This window comes from Oncorhynchus gorbuscha, linkage group LG03 (genome assembly GCF_021184085.1).
Source record: "Oncorhynchus gorbuscha isolate QuinsamMale2020 ecotype Even-year linkage group LG03, OgorEven_v1.0, whole genome shotgun sequence".
In the NCBI taxonomy this organism is placed as follows: Eukaryota; Metazoa; Chordata; class Actinopteri; order Salmoniformes; family Salmonidae; genus Oncorhynchus; species Oncorhynchus gorbuscha.
The window spans coordinates 58543189-58569237 of NC_060175.1; the positions used below are offsets into that span (position 1 = coordinate 58543189).

The 26049-nt window shown below is 44.7% G+C and overlaps 1 protein-coding gene across 3 annotated transcripts in view; it reads left to right on the forward strand.

Moving 5' to 3' along the window:
- The window catches only part of LOC124031635 (copine-5), a 213221-nt gene that overhangs the window by 149940 nt on the left and 37232 nt on the right, over positions 1-26049 (forward strand). For all 3 annotated transcript variants that reach the window (XM_046343125.1, XM_046343126.1, XM_046343127.1), the window contains 4 exons: positions 14679-14720; positions 15841-15916; positions 20945-20998; positions 22385-22446. In XM_046343125.1, coding sequence (XP_046199081.1) covers positions 14679-14720; positions 15841-15916; positions 20945-20998; positions 22385-22446 — 234 coding nt within the window. The remainder of the gene's footprint in view (positions 1-14678; positions 14721-15840; positions 15917-20944; positions 20999-22384; positions 22447-26049) is intronic.

The following is a 26049-nucleotide window of genomic DNA, read 5'->3' on the forward strand; positions in this document are numbered from 1 at the left end:
TCCAATTTTTCAATCCAATTTTTTTTACATTTAAATATAAACACTGGGTCAGCTGATTTAGGGAAAAGGAACTATTAACAAATGTATGTAGGATCTGAATCATCATCAACCAGTCGTTAGTTCTAAATGTTCCATTGTCATACTGGCTGGCAACGTTCTTATCCCTTGCTTGCTACCTAGCCAACTACAGCTAACTTACAGACACGTCAAAAAGTGCAGCCAGAATAACAGAAAAGTAGCTGCATTGGCATTTGTTTAACCTCAAGTTCCATTTTTTGGGATACATCCATAACAATGAGCTAATGAGGCGCGATTTCGCCTAGCAAATGTGCTCACTCTTCAGGACACTGTTCAGAGGTGCTAGCCAACAACACAGCTAACACAATCACTTCAAACTGAAGCTGGAAAGACAAGCTGCACTTTGTTTCGTTTTAACAGAAATAAAATGCAATAAAATGCAAATTAATTACTTAAAATTCATACAATGTGATTTTCTGGATTTTTGTTTTCAAATCCGTCTCTCACAGTTGAAGTGTACCTATGATAAAAATTACAGACCTCTACATGCTTTGTAAGTAGGAAAACCTGCAAAATCCGCAATGTATCAAATACTTGTTCTCCCCACTGTAAATCCATAAAAATTAATCAAGCTGATTCATGATTTCAACTGTCTGAGAAATGCTTCCTGCCTGTCTGTCTCGTTCCGACTCCCGACAAGTTAATTACTATGGGACGGCTGGAGACTGAATTTGAATATTCAAACAATGTTGCAAATGTCAGAGAGACAGACCGCAAGATTTATACAAATCTCCTCTGTTGAAAAACGAAATGTTAGTCTAAAAGAAATGTGAGATAATGTCTAGCTGCTTTTTATAGTGGAGATCAATTTTATAAAGTGCCTGTCTGGGATGATGAGACAGTGGATTACGCATTCAGATCAAACTGCCATCTAGGACCTCTATACCAGGCGGTGTCAGAGGAAGGCCCTAAAAATGGTCAAATCCACCCTAGTCATAGACTGTTCTCTTTGCTACCGCACAGAAAGCGATACCGGAGCACCAAGTCTAGGTCGAAAAGGCTTAACAGCTTCTAACCCCAAGCCATAAGACTCCTGAAGAGCAAATGACTATTTGCATTGTCCCCCCACCCTCTTTTATGCGGCTGCTACTCTGTTAATATCTATGCATAGTCACTTTAACTCTACCTACATGTACATATTACCTCAATTACCTCGACTAACCTGTGCCCCCGCACATTGACTCTGTACCGGTGCTCTTTAATTATTTGTTATTTTTATTTTTACTTTAACACTTATTTTTCTTAAAACTGCATTGTTGGTTAAGGGCTTGTAAGTAAGAATTTCACTGTTGTATTCAGCGCATATGACAAATAAAATGTGTATATATATTTAGTCGGTGGTAACTTGTGGAATAGACACCTGTTGGAATGCCGTTTTAACCAATCAGCATTCAAGATTAGACTAACCCGTTGTATAAACACACACACATACACACACACACACACACACACACACACACACACACACACACACACACACACACACACACACACACACACACACACACACACACACACACACACACACACACACACACACACACACACACACACACACACACACACACACACACACACACACACACACACACACACACACTTCTTAGTTGATAGATCCTCTGGGGTAAAGGCTCACAACCCTAAAGATACTGCCACTACAGGTAGAAGAGAGGAGGGAGGGAGAGAGATGCAGGGAGCGAGGGAGGAACGTAATATGTTGGATGTAGCCCTTTTTCTTAGCGGCAGAAAACATCTCTGATGTCTAACTTCATTTTATAGTGGGTTGATGTGGAAATGGGGAGAGAAGGCAGAGGAAGGGAGGGAAGGAAGGAGGGAGAGAGAGAGAGACGGAGAGGGAAGTATTTTAGCTGTGCCACTTTTTGGCTCTGATGTCTCTTAGTTAGAATCTTAACTGTGTTTAGTGGGGGCTGGGGGAGAAGGGGGAGAGGGCCGAGACGAGGAAAGGAGAGAGAAAGATTAAAAACGAGAGAAGGATGAAGCGATGCTTCTAAAGTGTTATAAGTCTGCAAAAAAACTCTCAACGGCATCGCGTTTGTCACCCCCATCATCAATTTGTCATCTGCTTTTGGGAAAATGTGACGGCAGGTATTTTTAACCTGAGCAAATTTGCATTCGCTGCGGTTTAGCTCAGAATTTTTCCTTCTCATAGATGTAAGTTGATTCTTCCTCATTTGAAAATATCAGCAATATGCCATAGGCTCTGATTCTACCGATACAACGTTTCTTGCAACGATGCCAGTGTGAAACTTTATCTCAGAGTTCCTAACAGTCATAGATGAAAATGTATTAAAATACAGCGAAAATATATTTACATTTTTCAAATCCATTACACATGCTTGTGGAGAGTGTTGGATTAGATGTACAGTACCAGTCATGGGTTCAGACACACCTGCTCATTCCAGGGTTTTTGTTTATTTTTAAAAACTATTTCCTACATTGTAGAATAATAGTGAAGACGTCAAATCTATGAAATAACACATATGGAGTCATGTAGTAACCAAAAAAAGTGTTAAACAAATCAAAATAGATTTTATATGAGAGATTCTTTAAGGTAGCCACCCTTTGCCTTGATGACAGCTTTGCACACTCTTGGCATCCTCTCAACCAGCTCCATGAATGCATTTTAGTTAACAGGTGTGCCTTGCATTTGAGCCAATCAGTTGAATTGTGGCAAGGTAGGGGTGGTGTACAAAAGATTGCCGTAGTTGGTAAAATACCAAGTCCATATTATGGCAAGAACAGCTCAAATAAGCAAAGAGATACGACAGTCCGTCATTACTTTAAGACATGAAGGTCAGTCAATTCGGTGAATTTCAAGAACTTTGAAAGTTTCTTCAAATGCAGTCGCAAAAACCATCTAGCGTTATGAAACTAACTCTCATAAAGACCGCCACAGGAAAGGAAGACCCAGAGTTACCTCTGCTGCAGAGGATACATTCATGAGTGTTAACTGCACCTCAGATATTGCAGCTCAAATAAATGCTTCCCAGAGTTCAAGTAACAGACACATCTCAACATCAACTGTTCAGAGGAGACTGCGTGAATCAGGCCTTCGTGGTCAAAGAAACAAAAGAACACTACTAAAGGACACCTATAAGAAGAAGAGACTTACTTGGGCCAAGAAACACGAGCAATGGACATTAGACCAGTGGAAATCGGTCCTTTGGTCCAAATCTTTGGTTCCTACTACCATGTTTGTGAGACACAGAGTATGTGAACAGATGATCTCCACATGTGTGGTTCCCAACGTGAAGCATGGAGGTGGGGGTGCTTTGCTGATGACACTGTTGGTGATTTATTTAGAATTGAAGGCACACTTACCCAGCATGGTTACCACAGCATTCTTCAGCGATACGCCTTCCCATCTGGTTTGCGCTTGGTGGACAATGACCCAACACACCTCCAGGCTGTGTGAGGGCCATTTGACCAAGAAGAAGAGTGATGGAGTCCTGCCTCAGATGACCTGGCCTCCACAATCACCCGACCTCAACACAATTTAGATGGTTTGGGTTGAGTTGGACCGCAGAGTGAAGGAAAAGCAGTCAACAAGTGCTCAGCATATGTGGAAAGACTGTTGGAAAAGCATTCCAGGTGAAGCTGGAATGCCAAGAGTGTGCAAAGTTGTAAATGGTGGCTATTTTGGAAAATCTCAAATCTAAGATGTATTTTGATTTGTTTAACCCTTTTTTGGTTACCACATGATTCATTTACATTTACATTTACATTTAAGTCATTTAGCAGACGCTCTTATCCAGAGCGACTTACAAATTGGTGCATTCACCTTATGACATCCAGTGGAACAGCCACTTTACAATAGTGCATCTAAATATTTTAAGGGGGGAGGGGGGTGAGAAGGATTACTTTATCCTATCCTAAGTATTCCTTAAAGAGGTGGGGTTTCAGGTGTCTCCGGAAGGTGGTGATTGACTCCGCTGTCCTGGCGTCGTGAGGGAGTTTGTTCCACCATTGGGGAGCCAGAGCAGCGAACAGTTTTGACTGGGCTGAGCGGGAACTGTACTTCCTCAGTGGTAGGGAGACGAGCAGGCCAGAGGTGGATGAACGCAGTGCCCTTATTTGGGTGTAGGGCCTGATCAGAGCCTGGAGGTACTGAGGTGCCGTTCCCCTCACAGCTCCGTAGGCAAGCACCATGGTCTTGTAGCGGATGCGGCGTCAACTGGAAGCCAGTGGAGAGAGCGGAGGAGCGGGGTGACGTGAGAGAACTTGGGAAGGTTGAACACTAGACGGGCTGCGGCGTTCTGGATGAGTTGTAGGGGTTTAATGGCACAGGCAGGGAGCCCAGCCAACAGCGAGTTGCAGTAATCCAGACGGGAGATGACAAGTGCCTGGATTAGGACCTGCGCCGCTTCCTGTGTGAGGCAAGGTCGTACTCTGCGGATGTTGTAGAGCATGAACCTACAGGAACGGGCCACCGCCTTGATGTTAGTTGAGAACGACAGGGTGTTGTCCAGGATCACGCCAAGGTTCTTAGCACTCTGGGAGGAGGACACAATGGAGTTGTCAACCGTGATGGCGAGATCATGGAACGGGCAGTCCTTCCCCGGGAGGAAGAGCAGCTCCGTCTTGCCGAAGTTCAGCTTGAGATGGTGATCCGTCATCCACACTGATATGTCTGCTAGACATGCAGAGATGCGATTCGCCACCTGGTCATCAGAAGGGGGAAAGGAGAAGATTAATTGTGTGTCGTCTGCATAGCAATGATAGGAGAGACCATGTGAGGTTATGACAGAGCCAAGTGACTTGGTGTATAGCGAGAATAGGAGAGGGCCTAGAACAGAGCCCTGGGGGACACCAGTGGTGAGAGCGCGTGGTGAGGAGACAGATTCTCGCCACGCCACCTGGTAGGAGCGACCTGTCAGGTAGGACGCAATCCAAGCGTGGGCCGCGCCAGAGATGCCCAACTCGGAGAGGGTGGAGAGGAGGATCTGATGGTTCACAGTATCGAAGGCAGCCGATAGGTCTAGAAGGATGAGAGCAGAGGAGAGAGAGTTAGCTTTAGCGGTGCGGAGCGCCTCCGTGATACAGAGAAGAGCAGTCTCAGTTGAATGACTAGTCTTGAAACCTGACTGATTTGGATCAAGAAGGTCATTCTGAGAGAGATAGCGGGAGAGCTGACCAAGGACGGCACGTTCAAGAGTTTTGGAGAGAAAAGAAAGAAGGGATACTGGTCTGTAGTTGTTAACATCGGAGGGATCGAGTGTAGGTTTTTTCAGAAGGGGTGCAACTCTCGCTCTCTTGAAGACGGAAGGGACGTAGCCAGCGGTCAGGGATAAGTTGATGAGCGAGGTGAGGTAAGGGAGAAGGTCTCCGGAAATGGTCTGGAGAAGAGAGGAGGGGATAGGGTCGAGCGGGCAGGTTGTTGGGCGGCCGGCCGTCACAAGACGCGAGATTTCATCTGGAGAGAGAGGGAGAAAGAGGTCAGAGCACAGGGTAGGGCAGTGTGAGCAGAACCAGCAGTGTCGTTTGACTTAGCAAACGAGGATCGGATGTCGTCGACCTTCTTTTCAAAATGGTTGACGAAGTCATCTGCAGAGAGGGAGGAGGGGGGTAGGGGGAGGAGGATTCAGGAGAGAGGAGAAGGTGGCAAAGAGCTTCCTAGGGTTAGAGGCAGATGCTTGAAATTTAGAGTGGTAGAAAGTGGTTTTAGCAGCAGAGACAGAGGAGGAAAATGTAGAGAGGAGGGAGCGAAAGGATGCCAGGTCCGCAGGGAGGCGAGTTTTCCTCCATTTCCGCTCGGCTGCCCGGAGCCCTGTTCTGTGAGCTCGCAATGAGTCGTCAAGCCACGGAGCGGGAGGGGAGGACCGAGCCGGCCTGGAAGATAGGGGACATAGAGAGTCAAAGGATGCAGAAAGGGAGGAGAGGAGCGTTGAGGAGGCAGAATCAGGAGATAGGTTGGAGAAGGTTTGAGCAGAGGGAAGAGATGATAGGATGGAAGAGGAGAGAGTAGCGGGGGAGAGAGAGCGAAGGTTGGGACGGCGCGATACCATCCGAGTAGGGGCAGTGTGGGAAGTGTTGGATGAGAGCGAGAGGGAAAAGGATACAAGGTAGTGGTCGGAGACTTGGAGGGGAGTTGCAATGAGGTTAGTGGAAGAACAGCATCTAGTAAAGATGAGGTCGAGCGTATTGCCTGCCTTGTGAGTAGGGGGGGAAGGTGAGAGGGTGAGGTCAAAAGAGGAGAGGAGTGGAAAGAAGGAGGCAGAGAGGAATGAGTCAAAGGTAGATGTGGGGAGGTTAAAGTCGCCCAGAACTGTGAGAGGTGAGCCGTCCTCAGGAAAGGAGCTTATCAATGCATCAAGCTCATTGATGAACTCTCCGAGGGGACCTGGAGGGCGATAAATGATAAGGATGTTAAGCTTGAAAGGGCTGGTAACTGTGACAGCATGAAATTCAAAGGAGGCGATAGACAGATGGGTAAGGGGAGAAAGAGAGAATGACCACTTGGGAGAGATAAGGATCCCGATGCCACCACCCCGCTGACCAGAAGCTCTCGGGGTGTGCGAGAACACGTGGGCGGACGAAGAGAGAGCAGTAGGAGTAGCAGTGTTATCTGTGGTGATCCATGTTTCTGTCAGTGCCAAGAAGTCGAGGGACTGGAGGGAGGCATAGGCTGAGATGAACTCTGCCTTGTTGGCCGCAGATCGGCAGTTCCAGAGGCTACCGGAGACCTGGAACGCCACGTGGGTCGTGCGCGCTGGGACCACCAGATTAGGGTGGCAGCGGCCACGCGGTGTGGAGCGTTTGTATGGTCTGTGCAGAGAGGAGAGAACAGGGATAGACAGACACATAGTTGACAGGCTACAGAAGAGGCTACGCTAATGCAAGGAGATTGGAATGACAAGTGGACTACACGTCTCGAATGTTCAGAAAGTTAAGCTTACGTAGCAAGAATCTTATTGACTAAAATGATTCAAATGATACAGTACTGCTGAAGTAGGCTAGCTGGCAGTGGCTGCGTTGTTGACTTTGTAGGCTAGCTGGCAGTGGCTGCGTTGTTGACACTACACTAATCAAGTCGTTTCGTTGAGTGTAATAGTTTCTACAGTGCTGCTATTCGGGGGCTAGCTGGCTAGCTAGTAGTGTTGATTACGTTACGTTGTGTTAAAAGAACGACAATAGCTGGCTAGCTAACCTAGAAAATCGCTCTAGACTACACAATTATCTTTGATACACAGACGGCTATGTAGCTAGCTATGTAGCTAGCTACGATCAAACAAATCAAACCGTTGTGCTGTAAAGAAATGAAATGAAAAATGTGATACTACCTGTTGAGCGAAGCGGAATGCGACCGGGTTGTTGAGTGCGGAAGTTCTATTCAGTAGACGTTGGCTAGCTGTTGGATAGCTAGCAGAGTCTCCTACGTTAAGGACGACAAATAGCTGGCTAGCTAACCTCGGTAAATTAAGATAATCACTCTAAGACTACACGCTCTAAACTACACAATTATCTTGGATACGAAGACAGCAAAGACAACTATGTAGCTAGCTAACACTACACTAATCAAGTCGTTCAGTTGAGTGTAATAGTTTCTACAGTGCTGCTATTCGGTAGACGGTGGACGTTTGCTAGCTGGCTAGCTGCTGGGCAGATAGCAGTGTAGACTACGTTAGGACGATGAAATACGAAGTTGCAATAGAAGTGCTGACTGTTTCACTTTGTTGTCCTCTTTCTTTTCCTTTTTCTTCTGTCCTTCTTTTGTCCTTATTTTATCTTCCTTTCTTCTGTTAACTAGATATTTTTTATTGTTATTCTTTGTAAGCTAGCTAGCTTCTTACAGGAGAGTTCCTAGCAACTGCTTAGCAACAAGTAAACAATTCTGCTAGCAATTCAACTAGCTAAGATAACTGTACAATTTTATGAAAAATAGTTAATTTTTCAAAAGCCCGTCTTTTTTGGTTTGTTCCTGGTTTTCTCTTCTATTGAGTCTTGCAGTTTTCTCTTGATTTTTTCGATGTACTTCACTCTAAAAAAACATTTAAATCTCAATATATACAGGAGCTCATTTTTCAGCAGCTGCTCAATTTAGAACTCCGGAATACAATTCCATAGATGTTATTTCATAGTTATGATGTCTTCACTATTTTCTACAATGTAGTACAAATAAAGAAAAACCTTTGACTGGCCGTGCAGCCTGTGGCTATGGAACCCTGACCTGTTCACCGGACGTGCTACCTGTCCCAGACCTGCTGTTTTCAACTCTCTAGAGACAGCAGGAGCGGTAGAGATACTCTGAATGATCGGCTATGAAAAGCCAGCTGACATTTACTCCTGAGGTGCTGACCTGTTGCACCTTCGACATCCACTGTGATGATTATTATTATTTGACCCTGCTGGTCATCTATGAACATTTGAACATCTTGGCCATGTTCTGTTATAATCTCCACCCAGCACAGCCAGAAGACGACTGGCCACCCCTCATTGCCTGGTTCCTCTCTAGGTTTCTTCCTAGGTGCTGGCCTTTCTAGGGAGTTTTTCCTAGCCACTGTGCTTCTACACCTGCGTTGCTTGCTGTTTGGGGTTTTAGGCTGGATTTCTGTACAGCACTTTGAGATATCAGCTGATGTTAGAAGGGGTTTATAAATCAATTTGATTTGATCAGATACTGTATATTGGCAGGTAGATATTTCAGTGGACTGGATAAATCATCTGCAATGGGACTCATCTGGTTAAATAAAGCATGAATAAAATAAAATCCTCACAATTTGCCCCTTTCATAATCTGTTAGTTTATTATGAAAAATATAATCTCGTTTCCCCCTCTTTAATCTGATTATTACGTTGTTGTTTTTTCCTAGGAACTGTGAATAATGAATGCTGCTGTTTTCTGTTTAGGAGTGAAACGGTAAAATCACCCAGCCTTGAAATTACACAGCATGGAGCTGTAGAGACGTGGCTTCCTGAGTGTTATTGTCAAGGAGGCTTGTTTGTTTATTAGGGGCTTGAAAAGCCTCAGTGAAAACTAACTAATGACCTTGTTGGTGAGGTGAGGCAGGGCCTTACAAATACATTTGGAGGCCTTTATTTTCTGCAAAGTCACACTCACCCCACTGTAAGCAAGATTTTAGTCTACTGCTCAAAGAGCCGGCAAAGAGGGGTGGGCTATCAATTTATCATGGTGAATGTATATTACGTAAATCAGCTAGCTAGCTAGTTAGCTATGCTGTTGAAACAATCTAACTGGTATTTACCGGTGATTGCCGTTTGTTCTGCTGCTGGCATCTTGATTTTAGGCCCACTAAGAAACAGTCCTGCTGTAGCCTTTCATATGTTCCTGACTGTGAGATGACATATGCAACTTTAAAGGGAGCCACTGCTACACTACTGTTCGGCAGCGGTAGCTTCTGCCAGAAGGTCGAGTGCAGTGCCGCGCTCGTGTGAGGGCAGAATCTACAAGATTCAAAAATTGAGAAATAATCTAGTTTGCAATTCATTTAAATAATAAGAGAGAAAATAGACTACGAGTGAAATAAAAGTTGAATCATTAAAAAAACAAAAACAATCTGAAAGGGCACTTTTCTCATAGGAGGGAAAAAGGGCAGGTGCTTCGGCAACATGATGTGCGTGCATGCAGTTTAGTTGGTAGAGCATGGTGCTTGCAACGCCAGGGTTGTGGGTTTGATTCCCATGGGGACTAGATTGAAAAAAAGTACAAATGTGTATGCTCTCACTACTGTAAGTTGCTCTGGATAAGAGCAGGTGCTAAATGACTCAAATGTAAATGTTACTGCTCCTCATTAAAATGTTACTGCTCCCTTGCAGTGAAAAATGTGATTTCCTGTGTTTTATACAGTATATATTCACACACTATGAGTTTGGAATATTACTGTAATGATTATGATAATGCCCTTTTAGCTGTTTGAAAATACCCGCTGAAATATCAGCCTCTTTTGGTGGGATGGTGTTTCGGCCTGCCCGGTGACATCACCAAACGGCAAATTAGTTAATAGACCAATAAGAAAGAGAGTTTAGTTTAGTTTCATTTAGTTTATTTTTTATTTTTACAGGGACAGTGCACATTAATCAACGTTTCAGTAAAAGTGCCGGTTTTAGCCAGCCGGCTAATTTTCAACCGCAGTCCCTGGGCAGGTTATTAAAAACAATTACAATATAGACAATAGCAACATAGAACAAGCAAGACATAGCAACATAGGACAAGCAAGACATAGCATACAGACAGAGCAACATAGGACAAGCAAGATGTAGCATACAAACAGAGCAACATAGAACAAAAAGCAGCAAGACCAAATTCATAAAAGCAACAAAGTGTTTCCACACCTCACAAGCTACAGACAACAGACAACATGGAAAGCGGCAACACACAGCTAGGGACCATGTTCACAAATCTGATTGACCTTTAGCCATGTCTTCAAGCATTTTGTGAAAGTGTGATATGTGGTGCAGTTATGTGTGTCTGATGGCAATGTATTCCAGACATGGGAAGCTCTCACAGAGAATGCAGATTTATTAAAGGTGCTTTTCCTTAGGGGAACTATACAGTCACTTCTCATGGCAGACCTTGTGGATCTGCTGCCATATGTCTGGGTTTTCTGTTTGACAAAAATATTGAGTGGAGGGGGAGCCAGGCCATTAAGGATCTTGAATACAAGACATGCGTCGGTGTATTGCACAAGATTTTCCCAACTCAAGAGCTCATGCTTTCTAAGGATGTGACAATGATGATGGCTATTGGGCTTCCTATCAAGCACTTTGAGAGCCTGTTTGTAGACAGACTGAATAGGTTTTAATGTTGTACAGCAAGCTTGGGCCCAACTAGTCAAGCAGTATGTTAAGTGGAGGAGTATCATAGAGTTGAAGTACAGTTTTGCTACCTCTGTAGTCAAACAATTTCGTATAAATCGGAAATTAGCTTGGTTGAATTTAGTTATTTGAATGACCTTTTTCACATGCTTTTTAAAAGAGAGGTTGGAATCAAGTATGATGCCAAGGTACTTAAAATCGGATACCACCTGGAGCTTCTCCCCTGACACATAGACATCTGGCTCAGTAGCATCTGTTGCCCTCTTTGTGAAGAACATGCAAACAGTTTTTTTCACATTGAGATGCAAACACGAGTCACTGAGCCACTTTGTAACCTGGACCATTACAGTAGTGAGTTCTTGTGCAGCCGGTTGTTTGCTCTTTGCATGCACATATATCACTGTATCATCTGCATACATTTGAACTTCAGACCCAGTACAGACACAAGGCAGATCATTAATGTACAGGCTGAACAGGAGGGGCCCCAGTATTGACCCTTGGGGCACGCCCACATCATAGCTACGAGTGGGCGACAGCTCATTGCTCACTCTGACACATTGAGTTCTGCCTTCAAGGTATGATTTCATCCATCTCAAGGCATCAGGGGAAAAGTTGAACTTGGACAATTTTGTGATGAGAATCTCATGGTTAACAGTATCAAAATCCTTCCTTAGGTCCAGAAACACAGACCCAACAGCACCCCCTTTGTCCATCTTGGACTTCACATTTTCCAGAAGAAAGCAGTTGGCCGTTTCTGTGGAGTGTTTCGCTCTGAAGCCAAACTGCATGGAGTGTAATGTGAAGGGGCTGTTGTTGAGGTGGGCAATCAGTTGTTCTGCTACACACTTTTCAACAACCTTTGACACCACAGGTAGTATACTAATGGGCCTGTAGTTACTCACGTCAGCAGGGTCGCCTGATTTAAAGATGGCCGTTATTATGGCCGACTTTCATACCCTTGGAAACACATCGAGACCAATAGATGTGTTGGTGACCTTAGTAATGGGGGCCAATGAGTGACTCTTTGTAGTTTTTAAGAAAGGTAGAGTCCATCCCAAACACATCTTTGGCTTTAGAGTTCTTTAGTGAGCTAATCACTTTGTTCACCTTTGACTCAGAAACCTCCCTTATGATGAAGACAGGTTGAGTGTCATTCACTAGCACTGAGCCCAAGAAACCAGTGGAGGGGTTCTGTGTCAGTACCCTGACAGAGTCAATAAAGTAGGAATTGAAGGCTATTGCTATTTCGACTGCATCCTGTGTTAGATTGTTATTCACCATGATTTCTAGTCTTTTTGCAGTGTTACTATGTTCTTTCCCTGTTAACTTTTTTAGATTCTCCCATATCAATTTAGAATTTCCCTTTGCTTCACCAATTATGTTAATAAAAAAGTTTGCCTTGGCCTGTCTGATTTCTTTCATCACCTTATTTCTCAACATGGTAAACCTACGTCTGTCATGCTCTAATTTAGATTTTAGGGCTATTTTTAGAGCATAATCTCGTTCTTTCATCAATTTCCAGATTTCTCCATTTAGCCAAGGAAGAGTGCTCTTTTGGCCAGGTTTGGATTTTCTTTAGGAAGCCATTTATTGTAGTCTGGATTGTGGACAGAAAAACCTGACTATCAGCTTCCACGTCTGTATAGGACAAGAGATCATTCCAGTTTATTCCCTTAATTGCTTTTTCAAAATAGTTTAATTCACTCTTAGGTATTCTGAGTTGATCCGGCTCTCTAACAGTAGAGAGGTTAAACCTGCTCTTAGACAGCTTTCTGGCTATAAGTGTCAGATTATGATCAGACAGCCCAGTAACCATATTGAATGATTTAGTCACTCTCTTTGGTTTATTACTGAACACCAAATCAATCTGTGTTTTAGAGCAACAAGTCACCCTGGTTGGCCCTTTAACTAGCTGTGTAAGGTCAAAGGTATTAGTGATCCTTTTGAGGGTTTTCCTACAACACTTGTTCTTTAATGTAAATCATCACACCCCCTCCTCTTCCTTCAACCCTGTCTCTCCTGAAAACATTGTAGCCAGGCACAATCAAAGCAGCATATGAAGAGTGTTTATGGAGCCATGTCTCTGAGAGGCAGAGAAAGTCAAGGTTGGAGTCTGTGAGTAGATGTTGAATTTGATCACTTTTTGGAATGACACTACGAATGTTCAAGTGCCCCCCTAGTAGTCCCTTGGGCTTAGCTCGTGGGTCCCAGATGACTCGAGAGTGATTGACACATTGAAAAAAGTTACATTTTCTGTGTTTTCTGACGGCTGGGTTTAGGCCGTTTTGATTAGGGGCAGTTCGGTAGCGCAATTAACAATCCCTTCCGCCTGCACTGGATGCGGGGAACTAATAAAAATAGCTTGCGTACCAGAAGCAGAGTCAGGGATCACATATAGCGACTCTGGTATGTTTGAAGAGTCAAAATCTATCCTGGAGCCGGGTGAGTCGAGAGAAACCATAGGACCATAGCACTCACCCACCTCCACAGCGGCGACGACCAGTGGACGAGGCCATCCACCGCTCTCCACTCCGGTGCATATCACTGGCTCGGTGATATTGGGCCCAGGATTGAGTTGTACATCCCCGGAAAGCAAGAGGGTAGTGAACAGGTAGTTTAACAGTTTCCGATAAATGTTGGACTTGTGTTTGTTACGCCTAAGCGGTTCAGTGGAATAAGGAGCGAGGTAGACTTGGCTATTATTCAGAACATTATGGTATGCTGTGTACTGTCCGCTCCCGTGGAACGGTGAACCAATGTGTTTGGTGTTGATATTCTCCGGTAGTAGAACACATAATTGCGCTTTAACTCTTTGCATGAGTTACTTAGCTGGGATCGGCGTACACCTGATGGTTTAGATAAAATTACAGCATTCGAATGAGAAGCGGCACCTGCCGCACCACCCTGTCTTCCGTCCGCCATTTTCCTTCTGAGTCTCAATCCAGCAAAAAAAATATGATTATTCATGTTCCAAATTGTTCAGTTCCAAACATTTCTGCCAATAACAGCTAGGTTTCAGTTTTCCCCTCCCCACTCAGACCACTCCCAGACAGTCCCATCAAAATTCTTGCTTGAGAAATGTCTCTTTGCTAAGAAGCTATTTTTGTGTCTTCTTGGCCATTTTAATTGAAAACAATCACAGTAAGGTTCATTCTTACCCGGACGTGATTTGACATTGAGATCAAAAACAGTTGCATTGGACCTTTAAGAAAAGGCTGTAGCGATCATTCCTCTCTGTCTTGTTTGATGTTTGTTTAAAGCCGTGCAGAACAAACACACACACACACACAATCACAACGCCTGCCTCAGGACATGTTCCTCTTTTCAGCTTTGACTGATGAGTCAATCCACAGCGGCAATCTAAAGCAGCTTGAACCCAATTACTCAGAATGTGTGTCTGTGTGCGTGCATTTGTGTTTTCTAAGAGGTTCTTAGGACACCCATCTTCTAAAGCATATCTGACCACTCAAGCAAGACACTCCACTACACTAATTACTTCATAAATAATGACCAACAGCTAAAGTTCAATAGCCTACAATAGCTATATGTATTACTTCTAACAATGGACAGATGGGGATTCATTGTTATATTTCCACCATGTCTCTCGTGTGTTACACCCATGAGCCATAGACAGGTGCTGTAAGATTGGCGAACATCTGTAATGGGTGTGTTTTCACAATGCAGATATTGATTTGACCAGTCTGTAAAGTGAAGCCCCGTGTTTGACTCTCTGGTCTATGGTCCAACCTTGAGCAAAGGGTGCTTCAGTAACATCCGCCTGTTGGTGTGTGTTTCCTGTTGTTTCAGAACGATCAAGATCGAGGTGTACGACTGGGACCGAGATGGCAGGTGAGTGCAGGTGATGGTCGGATAGATGAGGAGGAGAGGGAGTTTGAGCCAAACAGTTTGTAATCAATGTGTGTTCTCATGGATTCACAATGTTGATTTTGTCTTTAGTAGTCATTGTATTACACTGAGTATACACTGAACACCTTCCTAATATTGAGTTGCACCCCCTCTTTCGCCCTCAGAAAAGACTCAATTCGTAGGGGCATGGACTCTACAAGGTTTCAAGTGTTCCACAGGGATGCTGGCCCATGTTGACTCCAATGCTTCCCACGGTTGTGTCAAGTTGGCTGGATGTCCTTTGGGTGGTGGACCATTCTTGATACACTCGGAACCTGTTGAGCGTGAAAAACCCAGCAGCATTGCAGTTCTTGACCCAAACTGGTGCGCCTGGCACGTACTACCGTACCCCATTCAAAAGGCACATCATTTGTTTTGTCACCCTCTGAATGGCACAAATACATAATCCGTGTCTCACGGCTTAGAAATCCTTCTTTAAACTGTCTCCTCCCCCTTTATCTACACTGACTGAAGTGTATTTAACAAGTGACATCAATGAGGGATCATAGCTTTCACCTGAATTCACCTGTTCCTAATGTTATTTACACTCAGTGTATGTTTCACTAAGAGTTTATTATCGGTCCAGAGGAGCCTGAATGCAATATAGCCATGTTTATCCTAGAACTTCCACTAGCTCAAAGGGTGAAAAAAAGACGTGTTGATTATGTTATTGAAATTACGGATGTCTTCCGGCTTCTCCCCGTCCTCCCTCCACCTTCTCTCTCCTGTGTTCTCTCTTCTCCCCGTCCTCCCTCCACCTTCTCTCTCCTGTGTTTTCTCTTCTCCCCGTCCTCCCTCCACCTTCTCTCTCCTGTGTTTTCTCTTCTCCCCGTCCTCCCTCCACCTTCTCTATCCTGTGTTCTCTCTTCTCCCCGTCCTCCCTCCACCTTCTCTCTCCTGTGTTCTCTCTTCTCCCCGTCCTCCCTCCACCTTCTCTCTCCTGTGTTCTCTCTTCTCCCCGTCCTCCCTCCACCTTCTCTCTCCTGTGTTCTCTCTTCTCCCCTCTCTTCTGCTCTCTCCTCTCTCCTCTCCTGTCTTTTCTCCTCTCTCATCTCTCTGTCAGCCATGACTTCATAGGCGAGTTCACCACTAGTTACCGGGAGCTGGCTCGAGGCCAGAGCCAGTTCAATGTCTATGAGGTGAGCTTTTCTTTCATTTATTTCATCATATAGCTTCTGTTAGGGGATCAAAAAGTTTAGGGTTGCGTCCCAAATGTATTTTATTTAACAAGAATAATACCCCTGATGTCCTCTTTTGCAAGGGGGACCTGGGCAAGGTCGGGTGATAACTAATGACACCTTATTCCCTATAGTGCCTCCTTTTAACCAGGGCCCATAGGATTAAAGTAGTGCACTAAATAGGGAATAGGGTGCCATTTGGGATGCAAACTAATACTCCTCAACTTCAGTCCTCCAGGATCACAGACAAAGTGTCTGTTGTTTTCATCCATGCTGCCTTTTCTTTACGCCTCTGGTCTAAATCAATTACTAATTGACTGGGAAACCAATGATTCTGTTGTCCTCAAGCATTAGAATTCTTGAGCAATTAGGAATGTGTATAGAAAGTCTTACCTTATCCGATGACCATTGCATTAGGAATGCATCTGGAAAGTCCTCTAATACCCAACACGTGTTTTTGAAGGGACTCTATGCATGCAGGTGGTTCAAAGACAAGCGTGACAAATATCCCAATACCCTTACTGCATCACAACTCTCCTCCTCTATCACCCCTCCGCCCCCCACTCCTCCTCCCCCGTCCTCACCCTCGTTCACCCTGCTCTATTCTTGTTTGTGTTTATTTTGCAGTAGAACTAATGAATGCTCCTCTCTGATCCCTCCCAACACACACACGAACGAACGCACACGTGCAAACACACACACACACACAGTTCTGTTCTGTCAGGAATATAGAGAAACCATCTCCGCATCGTATAACGTCAGCAGAGATTTATTCCATGCATTCATAATTCCCTTTGTTTAAGACTGTGCGTGCGTGCGTGCGTGCGTGCGTGCGTGCGTGCGTGCCTGCGAGCAGTAGGCTAAAATCTTGCCTTCAGTAGCACCTAGATCTTTTGCACAGATTCAACAGTGAATCTCCGTAAGACAACAATAATGGGGTTCCATAAAGGTCCAGTTACCAGGAACACAAATACAAATTCCATCTAGACGTTGCCCTTGACAACACAAAGAACTATACTTGCCTCGGCCTCAACATCAGCACCACAGGTAACTGTGAATGATCTGTGAGACAAGGCAAGAAGGGCCTTCTACGCCATCAAAAGGAACATACAGTACAATGTGCACAACGTAAAACACCAAATAATACATGCAGAGCAGAATTAGGACGATACCTGCTAATTATCAAAATCCAGAAAAGAGCCATCAAATTCTACAACCACCTAAAATGAAGCAATTCTCAAACCGTCCATAACAAAGCCATCACCTACAGAGAGATGAACCTAGAGAAGAGTCCTGCAGCACATTTAGACCCAACCAAATCATAAGAATTACTCAAAGATAATTACTTGACACATTGGAAAGACAGAGCAAAGCTGGAATCTTATTTGTCCCTAAACAGAGAGTATACAGTGGCAGAATACCTGACCACTGTGACTGACCCAAAATTAACGAAAGTTTTGACTTTGTACAGGCTCAGTGAGCATAGCCTTGCTATTGAGAAAGGCCGCCGTAGGCAGACCCGGCTCTCAAGAGAAGACAGGCTATGTTCACGCTGCTCAAACAAATAGGTGGAAACCGTGCTGCGCTTCCTAACCTCCTGCCAAATGTATGACCAGATTAGAGAGACAAACTCAACAAAACAAGAAACGTCCCCTCACTGTCAACTGTTTATTTTCAAACTTAACATGTGTAAATATTTGTATGAACATAACAAGATTCAACAACTGAGACATAAACTGAACAAGTTCCACAGACATATGACTAACAGAAATGGAATAATGTGTCACTGAACAAAGGAGGGTCAAACAAAGTAACAGTCAGTATCTGGTGTGGCCACCAGCTGCATTAAGTACTGCAATGCATCTCCTCCTCATGGACTGCACCAGATTTGCCAGTTCTTGCTGTGAGATGTTACCCCACTCTTCCACCAAGGCACCTGCAAGTTCCCGGACATTTCTGGGGGGAATGGCCCTAGCCATCACCCTCCGATCCAATAGGTCCCAGATGTGCTCAATGGGATTGAGAACCGGGCTCTTCGCTGGCCATGGCAGAACACTGACATTCCTGTCTTGCTGGAAATCATGCACAGAACGGGCAGTATGGCTGGTGGCATTGTCATGCTGGAGGGTCAAGTCAGGATGAGCCTGCAGGAAGGGTACCACATGAGGGAGGAGGATGTCTTCCCTGTAACGCCCAGCATTGAGATTGCCTGCAATGACAATAAGCTCAGTCTGATGATGCTGTGGCACACCGCCCCAAACCATGACGGACCCTCCACCTCCAAATCGATCCCGCTCCAGAGTACAGGTCTGGTGTAACGCTCATTCCTTCAACGATAAACGCGAATCCGACCATCACCACTGCTGAGACAAAACCGCGACTCATCATTGAAGAGCACTTTTTGCCAGTCCTGTCTGGTCCAGCGACGGTGGGTTGGTGCCCATTGGTGACATTGTTGCCGGTGATGTCTGGTGAGGACCTGCCTTACAACAGGCCTACAAGCCCTCAGTCCAGCCTCTCTCAGCCTATTGCGGACAGTCTGAGCACTGATGGAGGGATTGTGTGTTCCTGTGTAACTCGGGCAGTTGTTGTTGCCATCCTGTACCTGTCCCGCAGGTGTGATGTTCGGATGTACCGATCCTGTCCAGGTGTTGTTACACGTGGTCTGCCACTGCGAGGACAATCGGCAATCCATCCTCTCTCCCTGTAGCGCTGTCTTAGGCGTCTCACAGTATGGACATTGCAATTTATTTCCCTGGCCACATCTGCAGTCCTCATGCCTCCTTGCAGCATGCCTAAAACACATTCACGCAGACGAGCAGGGACCCTAGGCATCTTTCTTTTGGTGTTTTTCAGAGTCAGTAGAAAGGCCTCTTTTGTGTCCTAAGTTTTCATAACTGTGACCTTAATTACCTACCGTCTGTAAGCTGTTAGTGTCTTAACGACCGTGCAACAGGTGCATGTTCATTATTTTTTTATGGTTCATTGAACAAGCATGGAAAACTGTGTTTAAACCCTTTACAATGAAGATATGTGAAGTTATTTGGATTTTTACAAATTATCTTTGAAAGAGAGGGTCCTGAAAAAGGGATGTCTATTTTTATTTTTTTCCCCTCAGATTACGCAGACCCACAAAGAGATCTAAAACATATCCAGTGAAGCACAAACACTGTTGTAAATACAACCCATATCTATGTTAATTTATCTCACCCTCTGTACTTCAACTATTTGCGCATTGTTAGAATACTGTACATAACCATAATATAACTTTGGAACATCTCTATTCTTCTGAAACTGTTGTGAGTTTAAGGTTTCCTGTTCATTGCTGATTGTTTATTTCACCTTTGTTTATGATCTATTATGATCTATTTCACAGAGATTTGCTGACACAGGGCGCGCACACACACGCGCCCGCGCCCGCGCACACACACACACACACACACACACACACACACACACACACACACACACACACACACACACACAGGCCCATCTTTTATACGTCACCTTGCTTCTGTACATGGTGTTCACCATTAGTATTACCTGGCAGAGGGACAGGAACAGTGACAGAAAGCTCATTTAGGTTCAGCATCAGCAGGTCTCTTTGCTGTCTGCGTGTCAACCAGATTGTCTTCCCTAGATTAGATTAGGGCCTGTCACTGTCTGTCACTTCCAGGCCCCTTGGCGCTACAGGGGACCTTAATGAGACCAGGCAGCTTTTGTCTTTGGAAGCACAAACGAGAGAGGTTTTTTTTCCCTTTAGACTTTGATTCTTACTTTGCCACCGAAACCTCCAATGAATCTTCTGCTCATCATTCTCTCTCAATTGTAAAAGGACTAATGTTGTCTTGGATCAGTGCTGTAATATAATTTAGGGCTAGTTTCCCAGACTCAGTTTACAGTAAACCTACTTCTGGATAAAACATCTTGCTTCTTGCAATGGGGAGCTAATGCGAGTCCTCAGCTCTCAGTCACGGTTACACATCACTCAAGTATGGTTCACCGAACCAACTCCATTACACCTCCGTTAGACATGCAGCATGTGTGCCTCTCTGTTTATTCATGCACCGACAGTCAGTTCCCTACCATCCGTCTTCCTCCCACATCCAGCCTGTCAATAGTGTGGATCTGGCCCTCTCTCCAGCCCCATCTTCCAGTCCTGCCTTCCATCAGTCAGACCTGGGTTCAAATACTTTTGAAATCATTTTAAATACTTCAAATCTTTCCCCTAGTCTACCTGGAGATCCAGATGGGCGGGGTTTTGACTTTTTCAATTATTCTATTGGTTCCATTATACCTGGCAAGCCCAATCAAACCCAGCTAAAGTATTCTAAATGATTTCAAATACTATTTGAACCAAGGTAATGCTTCGATCCATTAGAATGCCTCTTTATGGTGTCCCTCCCTCCTACACACCCTCTCATTATGCTGGTTACAGAACTTAATTAGGGAGGAACAGAGATGGACAGGGAACAGAAGGAGAGAGGGTGGGGCGGGGGATGCAGGGAGAGGGGGGTGGAGAGAGAGAGAGAGAGGGGGAGAGAAAGAAAGGGAAGCAGAGCTGGAGAGGGAATGGGAGTGTATATGTGGGGAGAGAGAGGGGGAGAGATGATGGGAAAAGAGATAGGAGAGAGAGAAATGGGGGAGCAGAAAGAGAGAGAAAATAGATTTAGAGAATTAAACAAAGAGGCTTCTTGGAAAACTACAGTACGTATACATTTTACAGTTGACTAATGGAACATGAAACCTGTATCACACCCTCTCTCTCTCTCGTTTCTAGAAACAGCCTTTCCCCTACAGGAGATGTATGATACTACACTTCTCATCGCTGCCTCCTTTCTTACATAATTACTTGTTTTTTTTCCTTCCTAAAAGCCCCCTGCTGTGAGGAGAATTCCCTCCGTGTCCACCATCCTCCAAATCTCTCCTTAACGTAACATAATTGCTTATTCTTTCTCTCTAATTTGGTCATTTTGTTTCTTCTCTTAGGTGGTGAATATCAAAAAGAAAATGAAGAAAAAGAAATATGGGAATTCTGGAACGGTGATTATAGCCTACACAATATGAGCGTTAGAACGTTGCGGTCCTTCGCTACTATCCATCCCTCCCTCCCCTTTTCTCTCTCCCTCACTCCTCACTCGCCCCCTCTGCACTTTTTCTTCTGGTAATTATGATGCTTTTCTCTGATGGTTATCTGGGCTCTGTTGAAAGGAGCAGTGCTACCAACCATAGACTGTGATTGTCAATGCAGGTTTTGCTCATTAACTGGTATCTCCTCTTCTCTCGCCTTCCTGCTAATTAAAACTTGTGAAAGCGAAAGATGAAGAACGCACATGTCTGTCCGCTTCAGCTGTCTAAAGACATTAGACAATAGTGCCCATCTCTGTCAGAGAAACACGCAGAGCAGAGCTGTGAGTTCTTAGAGCCAGCTAACTAGCTAGTGTACTGTACATTGTTTCGTAACATTGACAGATGGAGGGAGGCTGTCGAGGGAGGAGGGGTGAGTAGGTAAAGTAAAGTTAGCAAAGCGATCGAACAAGAGAGGGTGAGAGAGGTTCTTGAACAATGACAACAGCAGAGAAACGTGGGAGGAAGGAGACAGAAGAGAGGAAGAAAGGAATGAAGGAAGGAATAAAAAAATAAAGGAAGGAAGGAAGAATATGAAAGTCTCCCCTCACACCCCAGGAGAGATCTGAGAGTGGGAGTAGTGGAGTTAGCATCTCGTAGCATGCGGCGGCTAATGTGATATTGGCTCGCTACGAAGACTGATTACAGGGCCCAGATCCCACGGTCCCATCTGCTCTCTCTCTCTCTCTCTCTCTCTCTCTCTCTCTCTCTCTCTCTCTCTCTCTCTCTCTCTCTCTCTCTCTCTCTCTCTCTCTCTTCTCTCTCTCTCTCTCTCTCTCTCTCTCTCTCTCTCTCTCCCCCCTCGCTCCCAGATGGAGCTGTACATACGCATCCCACCCTCTCTCTCGCTTAATGTTGTTCTATCTGTCTCTCGCTTCCTCTCTTTCTCCCCTCTCCCCTGTGGTTTCAGAGAGTGTAGTAATGAACTCATCAATCATCTACAGTATGTGGTTGCACCCTGCCACATCCCACGTCTTGTTTCAGGATGAGGAGAGTGATGTGCTACTGGATACAGTGGCTCCGTCTAAGTCAACATATGCTACTGGTCTATATGGGCACTAGGGTGTGTGTGTGTGTGTGTGTGTGTGTGTGTGTGTGTGTGTGTGTGTGTGTGTGTGTGTGTGTGTGTGTGTGTGTGTGTGTGTGTGTGTGTGTGTGTGTGTGTGTGTGTGTGTGTGTGTGTGTGTGTGTGTGTGTGTGTGTGTGTGTGTGTGTGTGTGTGTGTGTGTGTGTGTGTATTGAGAGGTCTGGATGTGAATGGGAACTGAGGTCTCATGTTTCTCTTTGTGCTTTCTCTCCCAGGTGACCCTCCTCTCCTTTTCAGTGGAATCCGAGTGCACCTTCCTGGATTACATCAAGGGAGGGTGAGTGGGAGGAGAAGGGAACACACATACCACAAACAACACACACAAACACATACACACCCACATTCTGTGATATACACAATATTTACAAAAGTATGTGGACACCCCTTCAAATTTGTGGATCCGGCTATTTCAGCCACACCCGTTGCTGACAGGTTTCGCTACACTCATCTTAACGTCTGCTAACCATATGTATGTGACCAATAACATTTGAATTGGTTATGCAATTGAGCACACCACCATGCAATCTCCATAGACAAACAATGGCAGTGGAATGGCCTTACTGAAGAGTTCATTGACTTTCAATGTGGCACCGTCATAGGATGCCACCTTTCCAGTTAGTTCGTCAAATGACTGCCCTGCTAGAGCTGCCCTGGTCAAATGTAAGTGCTCTTATTGTGAAGTGGAAATGTCTAGGAACAACAATGGCTCAGCCACGAAGTGGTAGACCACACAAACTCACAGAACTGGAAAACCGAATGCTGAAGCGCGTAGTCCATATAAATCATCTGTCCTCGGCTGCAACACTCACTACCGAGTTACAAACTGCCCCTGGACTCAACGTCAGCACAATAACTATTAGTTGGGAGCTTCTTGAAATGGGTTTCCGTGGATGAGCAGCCGCATACAAGCCTAAAATCACCATGCACAATGCCAAGCATCGGCTGCTGGTGTAAAACTCTCCACCAATGGACTCTGGAGCAGTGAAAACGCGTTCTCTGAAGTGTTGAATTACACAGTCCGACAGACGAATCTGGGTTTGGCGGATGCCAGGAGAACGCTACCTACACAAATGCATAGTGCCAACTGTAAAGTTTGGTGGAGGAGGTATAATGGTCTGCGGCTGTTTTTCATGGTTCGGTCTAGGCCTCTTAGTTCCAGTGAAGGGAAATCTTAACACTACAACGTATAATGACTCTAGACAATTTTGCGCTTCCAACATGGTGGCAACTGTTTTGGAAAGGCCCTTTCCTGTTTCAGCATGACAATGCTCCCGTGCACAAAGCGAGCTAGGCCTAATCGCCCAACATCAGTGCCCAACCTCACTAATGCTCTTGTGGCTGAATGGAAGCAAGTCCCTCAGCAATCTTCCAACATCTAGTGGAAAGCCTTCGCAGAAGAGTGGAGGCTGTTATAGCAGCAAAGGGAGGGGACCAACTCCATATGAATGCCCATGATTTTGAAATCCGATGTTCGACAAGCTTTGTTTATGTAGTGTACGTTTATGGACATCCACAGCATTGTACATCTCCCAGCGCTCATCCCTGACAGGAATCATTCCATACATTAATGATTTCCTGTCTTTAAGACATACATTCTAGGCCATATATACAGTACATACATAGATATTAATAACAAATAATATCATTATAGCAATAAACAGCCTGGCATAAATTCCATATCTAAACAGCCTAGTTTCTAAATAACAGATGGCTTACACACGTTGGCGGTATCGACTGTATTATGGTGGGTGAAGTGTCCCTTTAAGTCATCGAGAACAATGCTTTGATCACAACATCCGTCACAAGGAGAGAGGTGACATTTCAGAGGTTCCAGGGCTTATCAGATGTAGCAGATTTGACAACTGTGACAGAGCTCACTGACACCCTTCAGCTTTGGTGTGTTGACAGTCAGTAGCCCCCCCAGCTGGAGGGCTCTAACAAGAGTAATGACACTTCTACTCTACAAGATAAAACATGATCTGACCTCTATTCTCTGGGGAATGGAAGTTGAGACAAAAACAAACTATCTATGAAAAGATATTCAGCTGATGAAAATGAGACTTATTGAAAGCTAATGTCTATTGAGGCCTTCATCAGAGAGATCAGAATGTTCCCCCTGGCTATGACCAATCCTCTAAAAACCACTCAGGACCATCAGTGACCGTTTAGGACCATTAAGCCAACGCAGACACTTGGAATAAAAAGCCCTTAACTTCATAAAAAGGTTCTCTCTCTCTCTTCCTTTTTCTCAATACAATTCAATTCAAAGGGCTTTAATGGCATGGGAAACATATGTTATCTCATTCATTCATTCATTCACATTGACTGCAATGGCCCGTTCCATTCAGGATCACAATAAAGGACAGGGAGGTAAATGAGGTGAGAGGATAAATGGCCCTATATCTCTCCCTTTCTGGTTCTGGTTTATGGCCCCTCTTAGGAGGGAAATGGTTTAAACCTCAGCAGCCACATCTTGACAGAGAGGAGAAAAGTTTTGAGATATGAGATGACTGGGAAGGAATGGGCGAAGGTGAAAAAAAGTTGGGGTAAATTCAGGGCGACTGAAAGAAAGGACTATAGATAGAGCAAAGTGCATTGCATATTGACCTGGATCTATACTGACTGGGCAGGGCAATGTGTCAGAAATGGGTTTTACAATTCATTTTGAAATATCATCCAGAGTCTAGTGGTAGCGCGGCTGACTCGGGGCCACACATGGACCCTTGCGGCAGGGGTTCAAACCCCGCCTGCGCCCTCATGTGTGTATTTATCCTCCCCCCTTGCCGCAACCCTTTCATTCGTGACATGCTGTTTCAATGAAGAGAAAGTACAACAAAAAGCTTGCGTGTAAGCAGGTGAGCCTGTGAACTGCCGGAGTGATCTAGGATATTGGTAGTGGGTGTTGTGCGCGAAGGAGATGCTGACAATGAATTGATTAAGTGCCAGCTCCAATCAAAAGAAGACATTGCAGCAGAAAAGCAGCCAGTCTAGTGCAACTACTGGGAATAGTTTGAAAACACCTCAAACAGTACTTAGGAACATGGACACACACACAGCACCCTGGCTTACCTCTCTACGTTGTGAAGAGAACACTCCAAGGAATGGTAGCACTGAATGCAAAATGTATTGTACATTACAGAGAATACAGACGGAAGAATGGAAGGCAAGGTTGTACGTACAGTTAGTCAGTCAGGCGGGAAGAATGGGTGTAGATCTCCATGTTAACCCCAACGCCAGAGCTTCTTACTGGTCAAGGGTTCACTTTTGTGAAAAGAGACTGAGGGGAGCTGCTTCCTACTTTCTCTCACTCTGATTACACACACTGACCTTGACCTATTCTCACACACAGGGCCACACACACACACACACACAGAGCTGGGGAGGGAGGGAGATCTGAGAAATCTAGCCTGGTTAACCAGACTGATAATAGAAATTAAGCAATGCCGAGCTCAATATTCAGTCTGGTTGACCCAGGGAAGGTGCAAATCAGGGGAGCACGGCTATAACTATTAATAAATACCTGGATCCTAGACGTTTGACCATCATATCTCTCCTCCCTCCATTTCTAACTCTGTAGTGACCATGTAGTGACCATAATATAGTGGCTATATCCAGAAAAGCCAAAGTTCCAAAGGCTGGGTATATAAGAGATCGTGCAAAACATTTTGTGAGGATTCCTATGTTGAAGATGTAAAAAGTATTTGTTGGTCTGATGTGTGTAACGAGGAGCATCCAGATGCTGAACTTGTTGTATTTATGAAATTGTTTCTTCCAGTTATTGAGAAGCATGCACCTATTAAGAAACAGACTGTTAGAACTGTTAAGGCTCTGTGGATTGAAGAGGAATTGAAAAATGTTATGGTTGAGAGAGAGGAAGCAA